Genomic DNA, 24,372 nt, shown 5'->3' on the forward strand with positions numbered 1-24,372 from the left:
TAATGGCATGATTATTACCCAATTTTTCTAGGAAGAATCAGAAATAAAACTGGATGTAGGACTGGAGAAGCTAAATTTCTTTGTTTTGTTGTTATTTTTTGTTTTTCGAGACAGGGTTTCTCTGTGTAGCCCTGGCTGTCCTGGAACTTACTCTGTAGCCCAGGCTGGCCTCAAACTCACAGAGATCCACTTGCCTCTGCCTCCTAAGTACTGGGATCAAAGGTGTGCACCACCAAACCCAGCTTTAAATTTGTTATTTTTCTCTAAGATGATCTTTTGTTACTCAAAGAATACATGAAGACTAAAGTAACTATCTACTAAAATCTTCCAGCCTACCATCTACAGCAAATGCCTGACACAAATAAATGCTGAAATGCTTGCTGAGTTTGTTAAATTAACATTTCTAATGCCCATGATTATAATTTAGATTAAATATTCTTAAATAAAGTATGCATTATAGACTAGAACTCTTACACAGTGAGCCAGCCTGTTCCTGTTTCGTTTCTCCTTGTTTATATTGCCCAGAATGTAGGCTCAAACTCCTACCATGCCTCCCAGGAAGCCAAGACTACAGCCCAACTCAGTTTAAATCCCAAGCCATTCATATGTAATTCCTATTTGATTCTATAACTAATTGAGAAAGGCTTGATCAAAGGGGATTTAATGAAAAGCCAGCCCCTCAAATATCATGAAAAAAAATTCAACACTGACAGTGAATGAGCTATGAGTATGTGTGGTAGAATGAAACACAAACATGGCATTGAAAGAAGAGCAAAAGCAAATCACAGATTTGAATACCCACATGTAAAGCTTTCTGCAAGAGCAGGATGCTTTAGGGGAAAATAAACTCAGTAAAAAAGAAACTACAAAATTGTATCCATGGCTACTTCTTCCCAAAAGAGGACAGTTGGGTTGGATGGCTAGGTAGAGCTACCTAACTGGGTAGCTCCCTGAGGACAACTAGGGCTGGCGGTGCTGCTGCTTGACCTGCTTCACAGCTGCAGCTCCTCCAATGTCCATGGAGTCAGGAAGGCTGCCGGGACTTGCTGGCTTCTAGTCTGGGAAAGCCTAACTTAAGGAGTAAGTGAACAGCAATAGAGGAAATTATTATAGGACACGCTCTTCTGTGCACACACCCACAACACACACGAACACACACAGAGATTATTCATTAAAGTACTTTTCAATGTGTTTTTTTTTTTTTTTTTTTTTTTTCTGTTTAAAAATTAAAAGCTCTATGGGCTGGTCATGGTGGCACATGCCTTTAACCCCAGGGCTTGTAAGGCAGAGGTAAGTGGATCTCTGTTTTTCTGATATAACAGTAACAGTCAACTTCTATTACATTTAAAAAAAAAAAAAAAAGGTTTTCATTCAAATGAGAAGCAGAAAAGACAGGGTGAATAAGCTCACAGCTGAAGAGGATGTTTTAGGTAATGAACTGTCACCGCCACAAGGTGGATCTCCTCATCTGTCCTGTTCATAATTCCATCCGAGAATCTGGCTTTGTTCTGCCTGTATCCTGAGAACACTGGGGAAGTGAATTTAAAGCTAATCACTAATTTGTGTGGCAGAGGAAATTCTCAGACAAGAGAGTATTTGACTCTGTGGCATGGCTACTTTTTTATTAGATTTACCCAGGCTTAGAGTTAAAAAAAGAAAAAGGCCAGGTAGTGGTAGCCCACATCTTTAATCCTAGCACTGGGGAGGCAGAGGTAACCGCAGAGAAGGTCTCTGAGTTTGAGGCCAACAGAGCTAGTTCCAGGACAGCCAGGGTAGCAGAGACAAATCCTGGAGGGGGTGGGGGGAGATCTAAAAGAAAATGTAATTTATTTACTGAGGAGGAAAGAACTCAAAAAACTTACAGCCACAGAGCCACCTGTCTGTATACTGGAGTAATAGGAAATGTACCTGAAGAGAAAGACTTTACCCATTAAGGGCTCCAACTTGTGAAAATGAAATTTTACTTGACATGAGAGCCTGATCAGGAAATGGAGCTGAGGGTATTCCCCTTGCCTTGAAAGCTACTGTCTGGGAAATTGTTCTCCAATGTTAACACAATGCTCAAAGGGGACCTGGTCACATCTCGAGCTGGTAGAAGAATGTGACAGCACTGTCCACATGCTACTGGCTTTGCTGGCATGACAGATGTAAGAATGAAGAGGTCCTATAATCCACTTCAGAGAACAGCTGAGACCAGGCAATGTATGGCAGGGCAGACACCCTGCAAGGCGTTCCTGGGTGGACAGCATGAAAGTGAGTCTAAGTGTCTATGGAGACCCAGAATCTTATATCAGAGTATTTCATCATAGAATAAGAACAGACCACCTTAACTGCAAGTGTCGACAAAAGAGAAAGAAGTTTGGCAAAGAGGGTGAGAAGCTGGGAGAGGCAGCACTGCATTTATAAAACAGACACATCTGTATAGAAATTTTAAAACAGAAGTACCTTCAAAAGAGAAAGGATAACTTTTAGAAGTAATGGATACAAGTTTAAAATCACTCACTACAGGACTCACTACTCATTTTTAAACAAGAAAAATACATTGTAAACGATTTAAGGAAACCCTCCTATACCCACCCCAAGACATAGTTTCTCTGTGTAGTTCTAGAACTCACTCTGTAGACCAGACTAGCATCAGACTCAGAGATACACCTGCCTCTTCAAGTACTGAGATTAAAGGTGTGAGCTGACCACCACCACCACCACCACCACCACCACCACACACACACACACACACACACACACACACACACACACACACACACACACACACACACACACACACACACACGGCTGTTATTAGGAAACTTTTTAAGAACTGTGTATCCTTTTCATAAAGAAAACCTATCCCAAGCACCATTTCAGGAACTACTGAGTCAACTTGAACCTGAAAGGCCTACAGCAGCCGCAAGACACTTTCACCCTGTGGGCAGGTGCTCCTCCTGCTGCTTCACATATATTGATGAAACAGGATGGAAAGGGTCCTTTCTTTACCAAATAGAGAAGACCCTTTCTTTCTCTTCTTGTTTCTTTTTCAGATGCTAAACGCATGGCCTCCCTACTGAGACAGACTGATAACCAAACAGCCTGAGCAGAAAGAAGAATTCACTGTTGCTAAGGAGAAAGGACTGGAAAATCTCCAAGTGACTAACTACCCAAGGGAAAGACAAGCACACACTACACATTGATTGGCAACAGCCTCTTCCCAATGCCAGAGGAGGGAGGAGCCAGGACTGGAGACCAACAATCATCAGCTCAAGATCAGGAGATGCTCTCAGAGCAACATGATGACCTTATGGAGTGCTACATGGCCCATGACTACTGAACACTGTGTGCACTCTGATCTTACCCACGCTCTTCACCTCAATCTGCACAAAGAAATCACATGTCTTTTATATATTCCTAATTTTGTTATTACTGGAAAGAACTGAAACAATCACATCTCTGTGAGAAGTTTAGAAAGACGTTTACTGATAGAAGCTTCATGGGGTGGGTTACATTACTTACTTAAGATTTTTTTCATACAATCTGTTGATATTCTTCCCCTGACCCCATACAATCTTAATAGGTATCACTGATTTGTAAAACACAAAATGGATATGCAGAATAAATTTTAATAATGTAAAAATTGTGCAATCTTTAAAATTTACATATTTTTAGATATAAATTATACCTTTCAGAGCCGGGCGGTGGTGGCACATGCCTTTAATCCCAGCACTTGGGAGGCAGAGGCCAGCCTAGTCTACAGAGTGAGTTCCAGGACAGCCAGGGCTACACCGAGAAACCCTGTCTCGAAAAAACCAAAAAAAAAAAAAATATATATATATATATATATATACCTTTCATTATATGAAATATAAAAGAAAATACATGAAGAACATAGAAAGAAGTTCTTATTTTCTGTAAGGGTTTCCTTTAAGGATATGAGTATTTGTATTTCTGTTTTCTATTTGACTTCTTTCTTACATCGAGCATGATTACTATGGAACACAGAAGATTTATGTTTCTTCTGAATCCTAAATCTCTGATACTAACAAAGTTCAAGAGATAGCCCACCCCAAAGCAAGCAGACAGACCTTTCTCTGGTATGTAACTTACCACAGGAAGCGTGAGCCACATAGCCACAAGACGGCTGCTAATCCAGCGATACCATGACAGGTTTATAAACATCAAAGGTAAAATGGGACCAAGCATAAAAATACTTCCAAAAAAGCTTCCCGCAAATAGGAAGGCTATAAAGTAAATCCCCTTCCATGACACCATGATTCTGAAAGATAAAACAAAAACAAAGAATATATTTTATTACCACACATGTGCATTTATACATAAGATTATGTGTAAAATAATCTTTAAAGACAAGGTTACTGAATAACTGATGAAGGCCAGCACATTCCCTGGCTATAGGCCTAACAAGTTGCCAGTGCACTAGAAATTGATGCTCTCAAAAAGTATATAAATGTCTATTCTCTAGAAAAATCTGCTGTCTGGTATAAGAAGTTGGCATTAAAGGGTTTTCTTTTTTTTTTTTTCTTTCATGGGTTACTACTCCAGGCATTGTTTTCTACCTAAAAGCAGAGATAATGGTGAGACTCTGCAGGACCGCTCACCATAGTATAGGTGAGCACTGTTAAAAGCAGCAGCGGTTTCACAGAGGACAGTAAAATTCAAAGAACAGAATCTGGAAGTGTTTGTTTTTTACAACAGACCCTAAAATCACTCTTCTGGGCACCTGGTCATAGACTAGCTCTTTATGAGCTAGCTAGGTAAGTCAGCTGGTCCAGACACTTTAGGGGTACTTGAAGCCAAAATCCAGCATGGATATTCTGAATCAAATGCTTGGGAACACAGTTGAAAATGAAACTCCAATATCTGATTTTACAACCTAAACTGAAGTCTAAGTTAACACCAGGTGTAGTTTTAATTTCTACCAATATCTGATGGTGTATATATGAAGTCCTACGAAGTCCTACAAAGTAGCAAAAGCAGGAGTAAGGAGAGGGCGGAGGGAATGGAGGAGTGAGCGTGCCTGAAGCAGTGGCCAAGCCCCCAGATCATACTGGGCAAGAGCCATGTGCTCCCACACACTCTCCACTGCTTTCCGAGCTGCTCAGCATTGACAAGGTCAACAGCAGCTTCTCCCCAGTCTTCAACTTAAAGCTTCTTAACAGGAAAAAAAACAAAAAACAAAAAACAAAAAACAAAAAAAAAACATAGGCTTTCTATTCAGTATTTTAGACCTGCTTCTTATGCATACACAAACCATCACCAGCACCTACAATGCTTCATTTCTATTCTATCTGAAACCCTCTATCTACCTTTTCCTGTGTTTTCTTCCAGCCAGCCACCAGGCAGCCCTAGGCACTTGTTCCTGATCTCCTTGGCAGAGCTACTCTTTACACTGTTATCCACAAGGGGTGATATCCTCATCTTTAAAAACTCCTGCAAGCTTCTTCAATGTCTGGTGTGGTGTGATTATAAGAAAAAATATTGTTGAATGGCCTAGCTACCATCAAATGTAATTTTCCCATTGTACAGAAATGAGTCTAAGCCCCGTGGAGGCTAAAACCACTTTCCTAATGAAACTCAAAGCATCCAGTCCTGCCTCGTGCACACTCCACTGCATAATGCCACCTCCCTCTACTACACAGCTGAGAATCAGAGACCCATATTAACCACTAACCATGTATTTAATGAAAGACAAACTTACATTAAAAGGGATCTACCACATGACTACAATGGAATTTTATAGATCAAACCTAATCCCAAGTTTCTTCAACATTTATTCATCTTTATGAAACAATAAGCATGTAAAGAAATCCCTACTGTGTGCCAGCCATGGACTAGTCAGCAAAGGTCTCACAAATCTAGGCATGGAACTCGGGGCTTCATGCTTGCAAAACACAAGTTCCACCCTCCTCTGTCTACTCATCTCCTTGGTTCTCCCTTCTATGTGTTCTTCTCTGCCTGTATTTCATAGCCCTTTTCTGTATCTTCATTCAAGTCCTAAAATGAGGGTCAATAGGTTAACAGCTACATATTTATGTAGAATAGGCAAAGATTGAAGAAAAAAAGAATTTCAATGGCTAGCACAGATGTGCAGCAATCTGAACTAACATACATCTTGGGTGGAAACACAAAATTGTATAGAACTCTGGAAAACAGCTTGGCAGTTGTACAAAACCCTACACCGACACTCAGCATATATCCTAGAAAATCCACCAACTGTCTAGTGCAAATAAAGCTGCCTTTACGTAATAGTTCTACATAATTCTTCATAGCACCATTTCTCATACTTGCACAAACCTAGAACTAACCTGTCAGAGGCGGGTGCAGAGATTCTGAATGACTAATCAACAATGAAGACATATGCCTAACACAGGCATCCTGACTTATTCTCAAATGCACTGTCCTTAATGGAAGATGCCAGGTTCAAAGGACATTTCTCTTAGGGAACATTCCTACAAGGCAAACCCATAGGAGCGGATGACCGAGTACTAAAGGACTGCACACAGGAAGCCTGGCAGATGAGCAAACTGCAGCTTCCTTGACTGTATGGTGCACACTGGTGGGAAAGTCGTATCTGCTAGCTTCCTTTCTTTCCTTCTTAGAGCTTGGCACTGAACCCAGGCTCCATGTGCACCAAGTATATGCTCCAGGGTCGAGCAGCATGCCTAGCCCTGGACATTTTAAAATCTAGCACTTAGGAGGCAAGAACCCTGACTTTAAAGCTAGAGGGAAAGCTTGTTGCCAGCTTAAGCTACACAGTGATACTCTTCTTCACAAATAAAACATTTTAAAATGACTGGCTGAAATAAAAGCTATGTTCTTAGGAAATTCTAGTCTTCAAATTATTCTAATAATAATAATATTTTATAATATGTCAGTTTCATGCATTTTATTTGAATAGACTTTAACAGTCACATCAATCTCGTGGTGTGGGTATTTTTATTACCCCTATTTACACATCAAGATTCTGTGGCACAAAAATGTTAAATAAGTTGATCAAGGTTAAACAGCTAGTAAATAGCAAAACTGAGAACTGGCTCTGGGGATTTGGGTGTTGATGTCTATACTCAGTCAGCTATATTATACATCTTTTTCAAGACTGTATTACTTTTTAATTAGACACATACTTTAAAAGAATTACACTATAAAAACATAATTACCAACCAAGTTTTAAAACTTTATTTTAGAAGTATTCTGAATTTTAGAAGTGTACAGGAACTTGATGAGGAAGGCTTGCCAATCACTCTTAAGTACCTAACACTGCCCACTAAGACCTGGAAGGGGTGAGAGGAATGAGATGCCCACTCGTACTACAACAGACTATGATATCATGCCTACTCCAAGTGAGCCAACATTTTCCCATCCAACCGCTTTCTCATTGGAGAATTAATACAAACTTCACTTACCTAATGGTGCCCTACCTAATGACATGAGTCTGATTCTAATGCCAACCCATGGCAGTGATTGATAAAAGGTATGGCTTGGTGTGACTGCTATGCCAAACAAAGGGCAAAACTGAGTACATGAACCAAAACATAGCCTACTTAGGCTTGCTGTGTATATCATTCTTGGAGTATGCCAATGTGAGGAGTCTGATAAGGACGAGTAGAATCCACTGAGGATACCCTACATGTCCTTAGAAAGAAACCAACTACATTTTACTTCATAGACTTTCTTGTTGTATGTTGACAATATGCACTGTTCTCACAGTCTGGCTGGAAAGGTAAGTTCACAAGCCAATTCACTATAAATCAGGTTATAATAGTGATATATCATGAAACATCCAACCATTGGCGGCAGAGATAATTAAGGTATTCAAGAAGGCATTTTCCTGGACGAAGTGATAGACAGAACAAAAAGAAAACTAAGGCAGAAAAACATACAGGTTTGTAGAAATTTAAAACACAAGCCATAGAGATTTAGAAATTACAGAAGTATGAAGGTACAAGGTGCAAAATGTAGGCGTGCGGGAAACAAACAAAACAAAACAAAACTACCCACAAGAGCATCGGCCGTAGGGAGAAAGTTGTGTACAAGTCAGGATGGGGAAAACAGTACCTTCATCTTGGCAAGAGGAGTGGGAAAAACTAAGGCATATGGCTCATATTGTAAAACAACAGTTAAAAAGTGACACAAATATGGACAATCTGCTTTGCTAAGAGCTTTCTCTGAACTTTAAAATAAAGAACTCCTAAGACTTAGTGGCAACAAAAACCAGGATTGAGAGATCTCACTATCAAAGACGTCTTCAAGGCACAACAGACACAAAGCACACCATTTAGCAACCAAAAGATCCTGCCACAGTCCTTTACCTGGACACCTCACCTGTAACGTAGGGAGGCTGAGGGCACATCCACTCTAAGTCCTAGACAAGTTTGAATACAGTCATCTTTTTATTTGCCAGATACTTTATACAGCACTCTTGATATTTACCTACTTAAGATCTGAAGATTAGCCTTGCTTGCTGGTACAAATGTATAATCCCAGCTACTACTCACCAAATCAGAAAAACTCCAAGTTCAAGGCCTACCTGGGCTCCGGTGAATGCACCACCACCTGAGTAATGCCGAAGGACACCGCTCAGTGGAGGAACACTTGCAGGCTACTAGGACTAGTCTCCAGCAATGCAAAAATAAAGCTCACCAACTTCACTTTTTATATACAACCCAAACATCTATCACACGGGAGAAATCTGTAATCTTGCTCTAACTCAAAGTTGAATTTTAAATACTACAAGGCTGTAAAGGCAAATCATGATATAAAACATCATAATGAAACCATCACTCTGTGTACTAGCCTTTAAAAGTAAAAAAATATGTCATTTTAGTAACAGTGACTCCAGTCAACTGGCCAGACTCCTCTCAAAGAACCTTTAATCTCGTCTGCTTCACATCTTCTTCTTGGTATGTATTATGCTACAGTGGATTCATAATTTAAGGTCTTAAAGAAAAAGACTTTGTTATATCCCTTGACAGTACCATGTGTCCTAAAACAACACTTTACATTTTCATCCAACCCAAACAAAAGCCTGTAATGTGTATAATTATAAGAGGACTACTTACAGGTGAAACAATGAAGGAATGGATCCCTTCACTACAGATTCCCACCATAAGTCACAAGAAAGCAAGTCCAGTCTTGGAAACGCTAACAAGTTCATAATCTGGAACAGCTAACAAATTCAAGGCCTTACTAAACAACACACAAGTCTGTAATACATGAATAATGGTACTCCAGTAATCTGAAACTCATTTGTTCACTAGGGTGAGTGGTCAACAAAGTACCACGAAACCAAACATCTCCATTGCAAGCAAGTTACACTTCTTACATTCCACCCTACTAATGAAGAAGGCTTGGAAACACCTATAAAGAATAGGAAAACAGCAAGTAACTTTGCGTGTGCATGCGCGTTCGTGTGCATAAGTATATGTGTATATGTATATTACAAAGAGGATTATTAATATAAATCTAAACTGAGTTTAGATTTTCCAAAATTCCCAATAAAAAACCTTTTGTAAAATTTGATCACTAATGATCAGTGAAATTAAATGCAATTAACACTTTTTTTACTTCATTAGAATAAAATTTTCAAAAAGGCTCCTACCATAGAAATGTTTGTACATTCATGTTTATTGCTATTCTATTTAAAATAGCAAGAAAATGGAAACAAGCTAAATGCCAACCAGCCAATGACTGGGTATAGCACACATACACAATGGAATATTATTTAGCTGCAAAGAAAAATGAAATCATGAAATTACAGGAAATGAACTTAGAATGCATAGAATTAGGAGAGGTTAGGAATATGGTACAATCCCTAATTAATTTATAGAAAATATAATCCTTATAAGTTAGCTGAGACAAATGTATCAGAGAAGTTTATAATTTTTTAAGCAAAACTATGAAAAAAATATGTACATCGTGACTCATAATAAAATCAATTATATAAGAGAAATGTGGGCACAGGTGTCAATGGTTACATACACATGCATGTCTTTATTGGGAAAATAAAAGGTCAACAATTTATATCCTGCTTACTGAGATTACCAACATGTCCTGTGTAAACTTGTGAAGATCCACCGTCTGAGTTTTACTAAATCACTGTTCTCTAACACAGCGACGTACTTCAGAGCCGACTAATTTCTCTTGAATCCATGTTGCACACTAATTTGCACAGCCCCATTCTCATGGACATATCTACATTTGCCTTGTAACTGACAAAGAGTTTACATATAAGTTTTCTGTGCACAGAACAAGTACCCACCTAAATTTTTTTCAGAACCTAGTAACATAAATCCATCTGTCTTGCCCAATAAAATGGAATGTCTCTTTATGCCAAGGAAAGCTATATTTATTTTCCAGTGTCAAAGAACAGAAAGATCGGAGCTAAATGAAACAATCCTTTCCAGAAATGAAGAGCACGGTCATTACCTCTTTCTTCTCTGACATCTTAATTTTATTCTCAATGGCATTGTCACACATGTCTTTTATTACAACTAACTTTAAATCATTTCAGGATACAGACTACTAATATAAAATAAACTACAATCTAATGTCACCACTGGCGACGTTATTCATCTTTACTTCCTAGTCACACAAATGAGTCTTTATTAAAGCATGGTATCAGGGAACTATTTAAAAATTCCATTCAAACGACTCTTAAGATAAAAATATACTCTTTTAATAAGCAAATCATCAAGACAAAGGCTTCTTTTAACAAAAATAAATAAAAAACGTCAAATTTTTCTGTATCAATTGAGCATTCACGCTGAAAAGACAAACATAGAATTTTCTCTAGATCCCTTACTTGTTTGGGGAAAAAAAGACAGAGACGCTGTAATAGGGAACAAACCATGTTGCTTCTTTCTTCCTAAAGCATCATGAGAAAATACGATTTTCTCGGGTACAAAAAATACAGATAAACAAGCATAGTGGTTAGAAAGGTCTTACAAGAAACCAAATCACATTTACTGATTCTGATAAAATGCAACAGCAGGACTATGAAGGAGCAGAAGGGGGCCAAGCTTAGGTCGCATCTACTTGAACGAAGCAAGAACTTTCAATACCCAACAGACTCAGTCAAGAAGCCTGCTAACTGCTTTCAGGAAAGTCCATTCTGGCAGTTCTTTGAACTGGGCAGCAAGGGGGATGTCAAAATAAGTGCTTCACTCCTTTTCTACCCTTTGGCATCTGGACAGAGAAGAAATTATGTGTCTACATGAGACTTACCTACATAAATATTATATGCAAATGTTTGATGCACATAAATATTCAGTTCTTAAATTCTGATGCAGTCTATTACTTAAAATGTATTCACAAATCAGTATGCAAAGAGAACAAAGTATATGTCATATTAAAATCTTTTCTACTTGAAATTTCAAAATAGATAAGCAGTCCTGGAGAGAGCACCAGAAATGCTGTCTCTTGATTTGGTGCTGGCTCCACTTTCAAATCGAGTAACTGCATGAAGTTCCACGGAACTGTACCCTTGTGATACATGTGCTTTATCTGTGTGTCTGTGCAATATTTACAAAAACTGTACATGTAATAATTTAAGTTAGATACTTTATGACAGCCCAATCAGAAACATGGTGTTCGTGAGAAGAAAATACAAGACAAATACAAGAAAACAAAAACAAGACAGAAGAAAATACAAATGGTCAGTGTCTGTTTTGCCTGTTATATCTGAACTTGCCAGTGCCCTTCCCTTCACAGCTGAAGGGGTATAACATAGAACAAGCCCTTCAGGGATGCAGTTATGATGCCCATTTGGTTTTCCCTCACACTTTAAACATCTGTTTGCTGCTAGAACTCACCTGTAGTTCTTTTCCCAACACTCCCTCTCTGCTTCCATAATCCTCCATCCCTACTTCTTTCTCTTATCTCAGTCTGTCTTTTTTCATGACTTCATATTTTGTAAGTATGATTTTACTAGATCCCATGCATGTTTCAACAGTCACTGATGCCTCTGTCTGTCACCCAGTAGCTTGAAGTTTGGCTCCTTCTGCCTCTTCTCCCTCTGGAGTAAGAGAATAAGGGCAAGCACCACCATCCCTGGACCATGTGGGGGATGTTGGGGTGGAGGCTATGTGCATGTTGGCAGTGCTCTCTGCAACTGAGTTTCATCCCTAGCCCTTCTTTGCACATTTTGACTAGCTAGCTCTGTTTCTCATGAAGGGGGAAACTGAGCACGGGTTTAAACATGGTGAATGGGGGTATAGTCACAGTGAGACCACAACAAAGACAGATGAAGCAGGCGAGATGCTGCTGCTGTCCTTTATGGTCCACATTACCCTGGGTGACTCCTGGGTCCCAAAGAAGCTTTGTTGAAGTCTTGGATTTCTGTTGGATTCTGTTGCTTTTAAATTATTTCAAATAATATGAATTATTAACATCAAGATTTTTAATAAAATGTCGCCAATATTTTTGTGTAAATGGTAAAAATAACTATATTTCAACAATTTCCTGTTATTACAGAAAGATCTCTCTAAGACCTAAAAGTTAAAACCACATACACCCACACTGAGTGGAACATGACCCACATGAAACCATCTCAGAAAGGATGATTAGGGCAGCCACGATGCCTCCTAGCTGGTATTTTCCAGTTACTTATTACAGTCCTCAAAATGTTAAGCATAGAGTTGCAGTATGTCCTAGGAACTCCACTCCTCAGTGTACACCAAGTGAAATGAAAGTACACAACCCGACAAAATCAATTGCTAATTCCTAGGCAGTGTCAATAACAGTCAGATAGTGGAAATGACACGAAAGTTCATCACTTACTTAATTGGTAAACAATGCATCACATCTGTCAGTGATGTACAGAGCCACAAAAGAAATAAAGAACTGCTACATGCTACTGTGCAGACTGCCTTAGAAAACACTGTGCTAAAGCTAAAGCTGTCAGTCAAAGACGCATAGGTAACTAAAGTTTTGTTTTTATGAGATGTACAGAATAGATGGAGCTTTAGCGATCATGAGTCAGTCAGTGGTCTCCTGAGGCAGGGGTTTCAGAAAACAAAAAGTGACTGTGAGTTCAAAACTTATTTCAGGAACTTAAAGAGTCTGCATTTAAACAGTGGTGCTGACTATTCAATTCCAGTCTATAAGCCAGGACTTGTAAACTTTACAAAACTCTGTTGAAACTGTGTGGTATATAATTACATCTGAAAACAAGTCAAATGATGGATTACCAACACAGCGATAATTCTGATCAGTTCTACTGTAAAGATCACCACTCCTGACGGAAGAGAAATCTTGAGACAAAATAAAGAACTTTCACCTCAGAAACTAAGAATAAAGATATTTCTAAGTATGTATCCTATGAGGACTGAGGGGAACTAGAACAGGAGACTACCAGGGAAGACAAGCAGCATCAGGAAAAGGGACAGTAAGAGCAGAATGGGATGGGTATTGTCAGAGTACATCATATGCACATGTAAAAAAACTTCATCATTCTGTGGACTTAGTATTCAGTAACCAAAAAGTTAAAATATGAAAAATAAAGCCAGAGACCAAAAGGAGGCCAAAAAGAGACCAAAAAGTAGATACTGTAACATCACTGACAGAAGAAAAGACCAGTCACTCAAACACTACTGTAACAGTTGTCCCTGTGTGGTGACAATGATTGCTTAATCTCTAAATGGTGCAAAGAGCATGACTTTTATATAACAATTCGGGCTTCAGTATTTCTTGTATTCTTTTATCTGAATAGAGCCTATCACTGGTACATATCTTTACGAGTAATATTAATCACCAATGGGAAGTCTGAAGTCTGAAGTTTGGTACTAGAAAACATTGGTCCTATGTTTTAGATGCAAGAGCTGACATTAAGGCTTCAGTCTCTCTTTCTTTTTTCCAAACACAGAATTACTGATTTTACTGGATCAGCAGGCCAGACAAAACATAAGATAGTTCCCTCATGAAAGTACACTTCTTCAAACAACAAGCTGACCATATTGTTGTACAGTCCAGTCACAGCACTACCCTTAATGAAAGATTTTTAAAGTTACAGGTTACTATAATTAAATAAACATAATTTCAAGTAAAACAACTAAAGAATCATTCATTTTAATAGATACAAGCAAAAAAAAATAGTCAAAACAGTGCCTTTCTTACAATCTAGTCTCAGGCAGAATAACATCCCTAGCTAGAGTCAAGGATTTGACACCTAGAATTGTATGCTGAGCCATGTAGAGTCATGTACATGTATTCTTTCTTCAAGAGGAAATCCCTAACTTTTGTCAGGTAGGGACTTTGTATAGGAAGACACAAAGAACTGCCCCTTAGAGAAATATTTACCAGCAGCCTCAATGGCCTGGTGCTAAAGCAAATCTAGAGACTGCCTTTAAGACCTGAGGAGCCCTGCTCTGTAAAAACCATGCCATGTAACTTTCACCAATGGAACAACTTTTCCAGGTGCTGGAGCAACAAGTGAAACCAAACGTACATCACAGGCATTTTCTTTTCTAGAAAACAATTCTAAATTGGGAAATTTAAAATACCTGACAAAGTATTAAAGCAAAGGTAGAAATACAAGATCCACTCCTCATCCTCATACATCGATCAGGTCATGGTATTGTTAGCATACTTGTATTGGGTTTTGTTTCAAAGCCATAATTACTATATAGTACCTTGTAATATAAAAAGAATTACACCATTTTTTATCCAAAGCATATCAGATTGAATTTTATCAACCACAAAATTCTCTGCAACTGTTATCAAACACTTTTTTATAACTTATTCTGAAAAATCAATGGCTAAATCTCAGTTCATGTACAAAGTATATTTTGTGCAAATAATAACAGGGTTAATATCTGGAACATCTGCTTTGCTATTGAAATATTACCTTACACTAGCAAAAATGAAAATAAGGAGCAGATGGAGAATGATCTGGGAACTCTGTCCATGTACTCTCAAGTGTTTCATGTAGCTAGCTCCTACCATTAGTAAATAAAAACGTAAATGAAGAAATTAATGTGAAGACCTGTAAAAATAGTCACTTGGTTACAAAAATTCCGGTCTGCAGAAAAGGAACTAATAGTGATAGCACCTTTAAAGTATTTGTCATAAGTATAACACTGTTAATTGGTGGGAAAGGCAGTAGTTTTCAGGGCACTGCGGTACAATCAATAAGGTATCATAGACACATGGAAACTCATCTGTCCAAAGAGGCATTAGACTGCTTTGTCTAAACAGCCCATGAACCCATGTGTGAACGGACAGAGCAGCTCTAACCCACAGTTGCCCTTCCCTATAGCCAACTCATCTACGCTGGGTACTGAGGAGTGTCACCTGAAAAGCAGGCCAGGCTTATGCTTTAGGCATCAGAGGTCAGACTCACAGAAGCTATGAGAACTTCTTACTTAGACTGCCTAGCAGTTTGTTTACTCGTTCCATTTTCACTTAAAGTCACCAACACAAAACTTAGCGATAGAAAAATGCCTTAGAATGGGGCAAACCCTCTTCCTCAATCTGATTTCTGAATTACTTGGCTCTATTTAAATCAAGTGCTTTAAAAATGAGTCTTTTAGGAAACCATTAGAAGTCAAAACAAAGTTGTCATAAAGACTATTTTATATTTTGCTTCACAATTCTCACAGCTCTAGAAGATGGGTAAAGCACTCCCTTTTGTAGCTGAACATGACCTCAAAAAACACTTAAATGCCTAGACAGCATAGCCCGCAGAAAGCAGCCAAAATCTAAATCCACAGGCATTTAACTCAAAACCTTGTGTTCTCTCCAACACAGAACTTCATGTTTGTGTAACAAGAATTCCAGATTATAAAGTGAGGAATCACCGGGCGGTGGTGGCGCACGCCTTTAATCCCAGCACTTGGGAAGCAGAGGCAGGTGGATTTCTGAGTTCAAGGCCAGCCTGGTCTACAGAGTGAGTTCCAGGCTACACAGAGAAACCCTGTCTCGAAAAACAAGAAAGAAAGAAAGAAAGAAAGAAAGAAAGAAAGAAAGAAAGAAAGAAAGAAAGAAAGAAGGGAGGGAGGGAGGGAGGGAGGGAGGGAGGGAGGGAGGGAGGGAGGGAGGGAGGGAATCCATAATACAGACAAAGAAAAACACACACTCTTTATCTCATTAGTTATAAATGGAACCAGGGAGAAGGCAGGGGCGGAAAGGCAGTTCAGTGACTAAGTGTATAATTACTCTTACAGGAGAGTGATACATAGTTCCTGGCAGCCATGTGGAACATTACTTCTAACTCCATCTGAAACCAGAGTTTTCTCTATCTGGTCTCCAAAGGCAATGCACTTATGTGTGCATAACACACACACACACACACACAGAGAAAATTAAAAACACTTCTTAAAATTGAAAGAAATGGGCCTGTAAAGATGATGTTGACAATGCATTAAAAAGAAAGAAAGAAAGAAAGAAAGAAAGAAAGAAAGAAAGAAAGAAAGAAAGAAAGAAAGAAAAGAAAATCTGTAAGACCAGTAAAAGCCTGGTTTAAATGAAGGTTTAACAGATGAATTGAGTATTGTTTAATAAAGATACAGCTAGGGACAGATGTGGGGCAACACCTGTAACCCCAGCACTTAGGAGACAGAGGCAAGAGAAACTGACATATAGTACAGGATTAGCCTTGGCTATAAAGAGAGACTCTATCAAACAAAACTCAAGACAAAATACACACTCTAAAATCAACAAAACCAAATGAAACCAATGCACTTAATTAAGTTGAAACTATTAAATCTAAAAAAAAGTTACTAAGTCTGAAACTTTCACAAATATATGCATTATACAAAAAGTATTTACAAAAAATGTCCTTCAGATATTTAACAGAAATGACTAATGCAAAGTCTAGCATCTAAATAACATCTAAGTTTTTACTTTGCCTTTAATTACCTGGGATCCTAACAAAGGCAGAATTCAACGTATATACTACTATAACACGTATATACAGTGACCCAGTCAGCTGTAGTCAAGAGTCTTCTTTTGTGTAGTGGCCAGTGACGTTAAAGACTCACAGCTGGTCTAAGTACAAAGACAGAAACACCCAAATACATGGGACATCTGTAATGCCCTTTTCAAGGCTCAGGAAAACCTGTCAAAGAAGGACACATTCAAGAGCCAAAGAAAGGGGAAAGCGGTCTAGAACACTGACCTCTGGGCGTGGCAAGGCTTTTGTACTCAAAACCTCTCAGTGCCAGTGGTTCACCATATAAGATCTGCTCAAGATTGGTCCTGGCAGCACCCTTTGGTAGAATGGGGAGAGGCTAGTGTGACTCTATGCCCCCACAAGACTTAGGCAGGTGATGTGGAAGCAAGAGACTTTTTCTTCACTGGGGTAGCCACTGGTAAGGTGCTCACATTCCTGTAAACAAATCCCCCCCCCCCCCCCCCCCACACACACACACATACACAATCCTCTAAGTTTCCACAATGAGACCCACTGAGTCACCTGCATACTTAAGCTATGGAAGAGTGCTAGTTGGAAGAAGAGGATTGATGAAGGGGGGGACAAGAAAGAGTGAAGGAGGTAAACATCTAAACACATTATGTATGTACATAAAATGCCATAATTAAACCCATTATCATGAGCAATTAATATATGTTAATAAAACATTAAGATAAAAATTAGAAAACATATGCTCAAGGACTGAAACATTTTTTATTGTACAACCATATAATGTGCAAGAAAAACTACATTAAACCCCCAAAAGGAGTTGAAGAGCAGAGTAAATTAAACTGTGAAGGCTCATAACTGAAATCTCAACACTGGAGAGGCTCAGGCAGAAGAATGGTATGAGTTCAAGCCAACCTGAGCTACAAGGATGCCTGTCTTAAAAGACCAAAAAAAAAAAAAAAAAAAAGAAGAACAGAAAAACAAGGGAAAAACAGTTAATTAGCAAGCTAACATACACTCTGTTACATAGCATGAACATAAAACTCCCTTTTAGTAAAAATACTAAGCTAAAAAAGCTGCATAAAATACATCTGTGTTTCTAATTATCCATTATAGGTTAGAAGGTGCTAGTTAGTTACCATTACAAACAACAATAACAATGAAGAATGTTGGCTCTCAGAATTTGGGAGGCTAAGACAAGAAGACTGCCTCAAGTCTGAAGCCAGCCTTCACTACAGTGATGAGACCCTCAGAGGGGAAAAAAAGGGGGGGGGGGGGGAGTCAGTAATGAAGTGAAATGATTATTTTGCTAAGAAAAGTCCAGTGTCATTCAACAATAAATAAAAGAAATCAGAGTATTCACTGAACACTAAAGAATATGAACATTTATAAGTATTAACAACTAATGGAAATGAGCTGATTAAAAATAAAAGGCTAGTTTGTACCCTCTAATAAAACCATGGCTCTTTAAAGTCAGTTCTTCCATCGTTCCCCACATACTAATAATGAGTCCTGGGAACCAATGCACTGCACAGCACACCTTAAAAGTACAAAAAAACCACAGCCTGGAAACCAACAGTACTAATTCCACTTACTGCAAGCTTAGAGAATGGCTTCGACAAGCTGCTGATGTTCCTGTAACTGTTAGTCATGCATCTCTCCAGCCAGTTTAAAAGCAGCAGGCTATGGAAGGACCAAAGCAAAGGAAGCCAGCTGTGCATGGAAAACAGCTGCAGGTGATTTCTGCGGTTAGTAGCTTCCAACCTCCAACTGTAGTGCGTATCTCATAGCATACCTTATCTTGCCATGCAAATAGTTCAAGTACTTGCTGGTGAAAGATCACTCTGTGTTGAATGGAATGACTATCTAAATCCACCACACTATCAGTCTGTTAAGATAATTAGTCAGGTTCTGAAAAGACTTTGCTTAAGTCAGAGTTGGGTTTTTTTTTTTTTTTTTAACTTAAATACATATCATTGCTTTAGTAAAATATCCAAAGATACTTTCACAAACAGAATTTCAGATCACTTAAACTTAGTTTACCCTGCACATTTGGGAAATTCAAATTATGTTTCATAAATAGTTCAAGTTTTAAAGTAAAGTTACTTTTTAAAATGTCTGGCAAATAAATAACTGTTCTATTCTCACAGAAGTGTGCACACCCACAGTGTACAGGTGACCACAGGTTCCTCACACATAAGTGCATGGGATATACTCTGATCACACCAATTTTCGACATATTAAAATTTTGCAGCTTAGATTTACAGGATACATGGCCAAACTTTAGTTCTAGACAAGGAACTAGACCTGCCTTAGAGATTTTATTATGAACAACACATTTCTCAACAACAGCCATTAGCTTATAATTACAGTAAATCAGTTAATACCAAAGCCAACTGTTATATAATAATGAAAAGATGCTAAAAATGTGAATTTAATATCTCCAAACTAGGACCACAGAAGTAAGTTTACACTGAGTAAACAGACTTGAGCCCCTCCTCCTAGGACCAGAGAACACACTGAATAGACAGATTTGAGCCCCACCTCCAGAAGGTACAAACTGGAACTCTTTCTAAATGAGGCATGTGCCCTCACATGGGAAGAGTTTGGGAAGGCTGCTGTCATACGCCAACAACACTGTCCATACTTAGAATATTTCTAGAACCCCTCTATGGGAAATCCCTGTAGGATCTTCAGCACATTCAATTGATTGATAAATACTAACAAATCTCTACAATTAGAAAGTGGATTTGAGTTTTTGAAGCACTTAAAAAAAGATGCAATGCGATCTATACCTGAACAAAAATAAGAGGTAAACACAAGGCAATGAAACTAATTTTCCACTGGGTGGTGGCGCACGCCTTTAATCCCAGCACTTGGGTGGCAGAAGCAGGTGGATTTCTGAGTTCGAGGCCAGCCTGGTCTACAGAGTGAGTTCCAGGACAGCCAGGGCTACACAGAGAAACCCTGTCTTGAAAAACAAAAACAAAAACAAAAACAAAACAAAAAAAAAAAAAAAAGAAAGAAAAAAAAAAAAGAAAGAAACTAATTTTCCTGGGATGCCACCTTGAAAGGTAAAGAACCGCCCTGAAGCATACTTCTCATTTGGATATCAGATGACTCTATCCTACAAGTAAACAGCCAACACAAAACTCTCTCATCTTACACCTAGGAAACAAAGATCCTAAGAAGGAAAAACATTGCCCTAATTTACTGGCAATATTTAGTGGCAATTTGAGAATTTTAAGTTTAGGTCTCTTAATCCTAGTTCAATATTCAATAGTCTTTCCTATATGCTTTATTACCTATAGAAAGAAGAAAAAAAGCCTTGTTGTGTTCCTGGTTCAAATTTTAAGTAGTTTGTTTCACTATATGCTACTACTATGACACACTACTATCTCCAAAGACCCAAACAAGTGGGTGTGCCTGGTCCTGACCCTGAAGCTTCAGAACTGATCCAAAAAAGCTTCTATTTACATGGCCATCTCCATCTTCATTACAGTGAAGGAAATCTTCCTTTTGATATACATATCCAGAATCACCTAAGAAGAAAACTTCCAGGCAAACCCCAAGAGGGATTATAATTAGGTTAACTATGTATCTGAATTATCTACCTTAGATTAGCCTCTGTGCATTCCTGTAAGGGATTGAGAAGACCAGCCCCAAAGGTGGGGAATACCATTCCCTGAACCCAAGACATACATGGGTCCTATAGTGCATTAAATGGGGAGAGGCTGCAAAGATGGTTGCACGCTTAAAACCACATACTGCTCTTACAAAGGTCCCTCAGTTTGGTTCCCAGAACCCACATAGGCAGTTCATGACCTCCTGTAACCATGACTCTAAGGGATCCAACACCCCCTTCTAGCCTTCTAGGGCACATGCACACACACACACACACACACACACACACACACACACACACACACACATTGGAGGGCACAGAAACAGAGACATAAAGACATGGAGACCCACCCAGAGATACAGAGAGCACTGAGCACAGGCATCCATGGCTCTTTGTCCTGACTGTGGACACAAAGAAACTGGCTGCTCCAAGCTCCTGCTGCCTTGACTTCTCTACCATGGTAGACTGTATGTATCCTGGAACTGTGAGACAAAATAAATCCTCCCTTAAGTTGCTTTTGTTATGATATTTTGCCACAGCACTTGAAAAGTCAGACATGTGTCCTTACCTCATTTACTCTTCTCAACAACCCAGTTAGACAGACATATAACATCATTTTTAAAATAAAGAAACAGGGGTTCAGTCAGTTCCTATAACTTAATAATGTCACAAAGTGTGACAGGTTGTATTTTCCAAAGATAGCTATAAGATATCCCCATGTTCTTTTTCTTAACAAATGTTTTACCTCATAGTTAAGATTGCTAGAAAAACTGCAATGCTCAAAACAGAATCCTCATATACCATGTACCCACATTCCCCTAATATAGCATCCTAACATTAGACTCATATGTGATGACTATTATTATGAACCAATATTAAAACATCTGTATTAACTAATCTGTAATGCATACATTATTAGCCTTAGTTTTTATCCAATATTGTACTTCTGTGCCAGGGACCATGAGGACACCAGAGTACATTTAGTTATGTCTCCTAGGTTGGCTGTTCTTGGCCATGACAAGTTCTCAAACTGTTCTTGTTGCTAATGACTTGCAAAGCCAAAATGCTGAGATTTTAACCTAGATAGGGTATATTTTAGCCACAGTCCTAAATTAATAGCTGTTTTTATACTGTTTAAAAAAAAAGCCTCCATATTGGTCAATGCAGTGAGCCTAACATGGCAGACATACCACACTTTGGACATTGTCCCTATGGCAATACTTTCTCTTCCAGTGACAGTCTCACTCTGCAGTATATTCTGTATGTGAATGAGCGGCAGTGGTGTATTAGACCATGTGATTCTAAAATGCGTGACTTCTAACCATGAGTACAAATTGTCCCTGACAACAGGGCTAAGCAAACTATGTTAACTTATCTTTAAATTGCTATATGCCCTTCCTGAAATGTTATGGAATATTTTTTTTAATTCAAATCCTACCTGCAATCACTGAATGGTAGGAGAGCTTGTTAAGTGTTAATAGATTCATTACACACATTATTTAGGGTTAACTTGCGGCCATTGCTAATTATAACAGGCTTGGGGAAAATTCTAACCTACACGGATTAAAATTCTATTTATAAAGAAAAAATCAAAACCACAGAAATAGTGCTGAGTTTAGTAACTGCCAAACGCAATCCCTATTTAGATGTTGGTCTTACTGCAACACTGTAATTACCAAAAAGGAAAAAAAAGTAAATTTCTAAGTGCTTCAAGATGAAATGGTCTTTGAAGAATTTTTAAGGCTTGTTATTATTTTCCTAAAAAGGTAAATCATCCTTTAATTTATTAATACTAATTCCAGAAGTTAACACAGATTGAATACTCAATTTTATTCTTAAATAGAAGATCCCTATAAAATTCAGAATCTCAACTACTAACAAAGGAAAGATTCCCAGGGGAAGTTAGCCAATGCTAACTTCCTCCAGCCCTATATGGATAATGCAAACCCTACAGAATGGGATGCTTCATGTAAGTCAGGGTATCAAGGTATCCATCCGAACTGACTGTCCAGAGAAAGGCTACACAGCCTCCGTTTCCTTACTCCCACTTCCTCTCCAGTCAGCCACAATCAGCCATCACATCAAATCTACCTTGACATCACCATGGTACTTCATGACGCTGCATTCAATAGGCACTTCTCTCTCATTTTAATCCACCTCTTAGGGTCATTCTATACACACTTATTCCCTCAAGATGCTAGCCTCGCTCAGCTTTTGTGACACCACTACCTCAGTGATTCTACAAGCTAGGGAGGCTCTTCCTCTACCATAAGGCCTCCAAACTCTGAGGTACTCTATTCCTGAGACACTGTTTTTTCTCTACCTTTTTCTTTCTCCATGGTAACTTCATGGTGATCTTTCACTACAGATACCCAATGTAGACCTCTCATCTCTCGTCTGAAAAAGTAAAGGCTTTTGTATAGGACTGAGAAGGCAGAGGGGCTACATCTCCAGCAGAGGATAAAGACCAGTAAGTGTTCACAGAACAATAACCACTTACTATCACTTGTATGCCTATGTTCAAGTCGCTCTTTGGTTAGTCCAGTGTTCAGATGCTTGCAGTCAAGGAATCAAAATGAGCAGAGCTCCCAGTTTAGGTACCAGCTGCAGACCTGCATTGGCCCTACTTCCCAATGGCCTCTGACCTCCATGTTGAGAAGATTCAATGTTGCTTTCATGGTGATTTTCCTTTTATTTTAAAGGGCTGTCAACACTATTCACTGTTCATGATGTCCCTAGCACTGGATCCAGAACACATGGAAAGTTTAGTTTCTACTTGCTGAAAGGCTTAGTTTCAACAGGAGGGTTGGGAGAGGCATTCAGATAAGTTGCTACAGACATTTTGGGGAAAGATTAAAAAAAAAATGTGGTTCAGTGGATCAAAATATCATTCAGTTAGTGGTTCCTTTAATACTTCTGGATTTATATCCTTTCTAGGCAAAAGCAGCATTACAACTACAAAAGTACAACAGAAAAGTGATGTCACTTTCCATCCAGAGTACTTTCTCTAGCTGCCAATGTGCCTTTGTAGAAATTCAGTTAAACTTAATTTTTAGTTAATTTTTAACTGCCCCAGGACACATCCTGGGAGGAGCACATTCCTTAGTCCAAGGACATCTGCTGGATTAGCATTCAGAGAAAAAGCAGATTAACATTCCTCAGATCACAGGGGAGGGAACCCATCTGCTAGTGAGAAAGGCCCAGAGCACATAGGCACATTCCACAGGACGGACCAATCCTTGCCACTTACAGACAAGGGAGGTCCTTGTCACCTCATTCCCTAAACCAATCAGTTTAAAATTTACACTGTTCTGCCAATCATATTGTACCTAGTCACTTTCTCTAGTCTACCCCTTAAACTGTATAAAAACTGCTCTTAACCTCAACTCGGGGTTCTTCTTGCCTGCATTCGAGAGAACCCCAGTGCACTGGATTATTATTATCATTAAATCTCATGTTATTGCAGCAAATCCCGTCCAAGAGTGTCTCTGGGGGAGCACGTCCCCTGGTTTTGGATCTTAGACTCCAACACCTTCATGGTTTGCTTCAACTGATACTGATACAGAAAGCAAGTACAGATATGGCCACTATGGCTCGAAGAAGAAAATCACCTCACAGATTTTTAGTGGGGTAATTGAGATTAGAACCTAACTCGAGACTTCCCTAGTCAGCCCTTTCTTACCTCTCCTTCCCCTTATCCCCTCCCCACTACCGGTGTGTGTGTGTGTGTGTTGGCTGTCAGCCTTGGTCATAAGTTTCTTTCTGGTTAGCAACAGTAACTACAGAGATGCAAAAGTGGCCCAAGTCCCTAAAATAAGTGACAGTCAGACTGTGGAGTACTCAGCCATAAATAGGAGATCAACTCCATCCAATACTCAGAGAA

At 38.9% G+C, this 24,372-nt stretch overlaps 1 protein-coding gene across 3 annotated transcripts in view; it reads right to left on the reverse strand.

The window, feature by feature from the left end:
* Lclat1 (lysocardiolipin acyltransferase 1) overlaps positions 1-24,372 on the reverse strand; it is a 118,006-nt gene that overhangs the window by 69,366 nt on the left and 24,268 nt on the right. For 2 of the 3 annotated variants that reach the window (XM_034514487.2, XM_034514486.2), the window contains exon 2: positions 4,099-4,267. In XM_034514487.2, coding sequence (XP_034370378.1) covers positions 4,099-4,263 — 165 coding nt within the window. In that variant the 5' untranslated portion in view covers positions 4,264-4,267. Of the gene's footprint in view, positions 1-2,994; positions 3,079-4,098; positions 4,268-24,372 lie in introns of those variants that run through there. The other variant, XM_076942242.1, reaches the window with a different exon arrangement.

Source organism: Arvicanthis niloticus, chromosome 11, assembly GCF_011762505.2.
Source record: "Arvicanthis niloticus isolate mArvNil1 chromosome 11, mArvNil1.pat.X, whole genome shotgun sequence".
NCBI lineage: Eukaryota > Metazoa > Chordata > Mammalia > Rodentia > Muridae > Arvicanthis > Arvicanthis niloticus.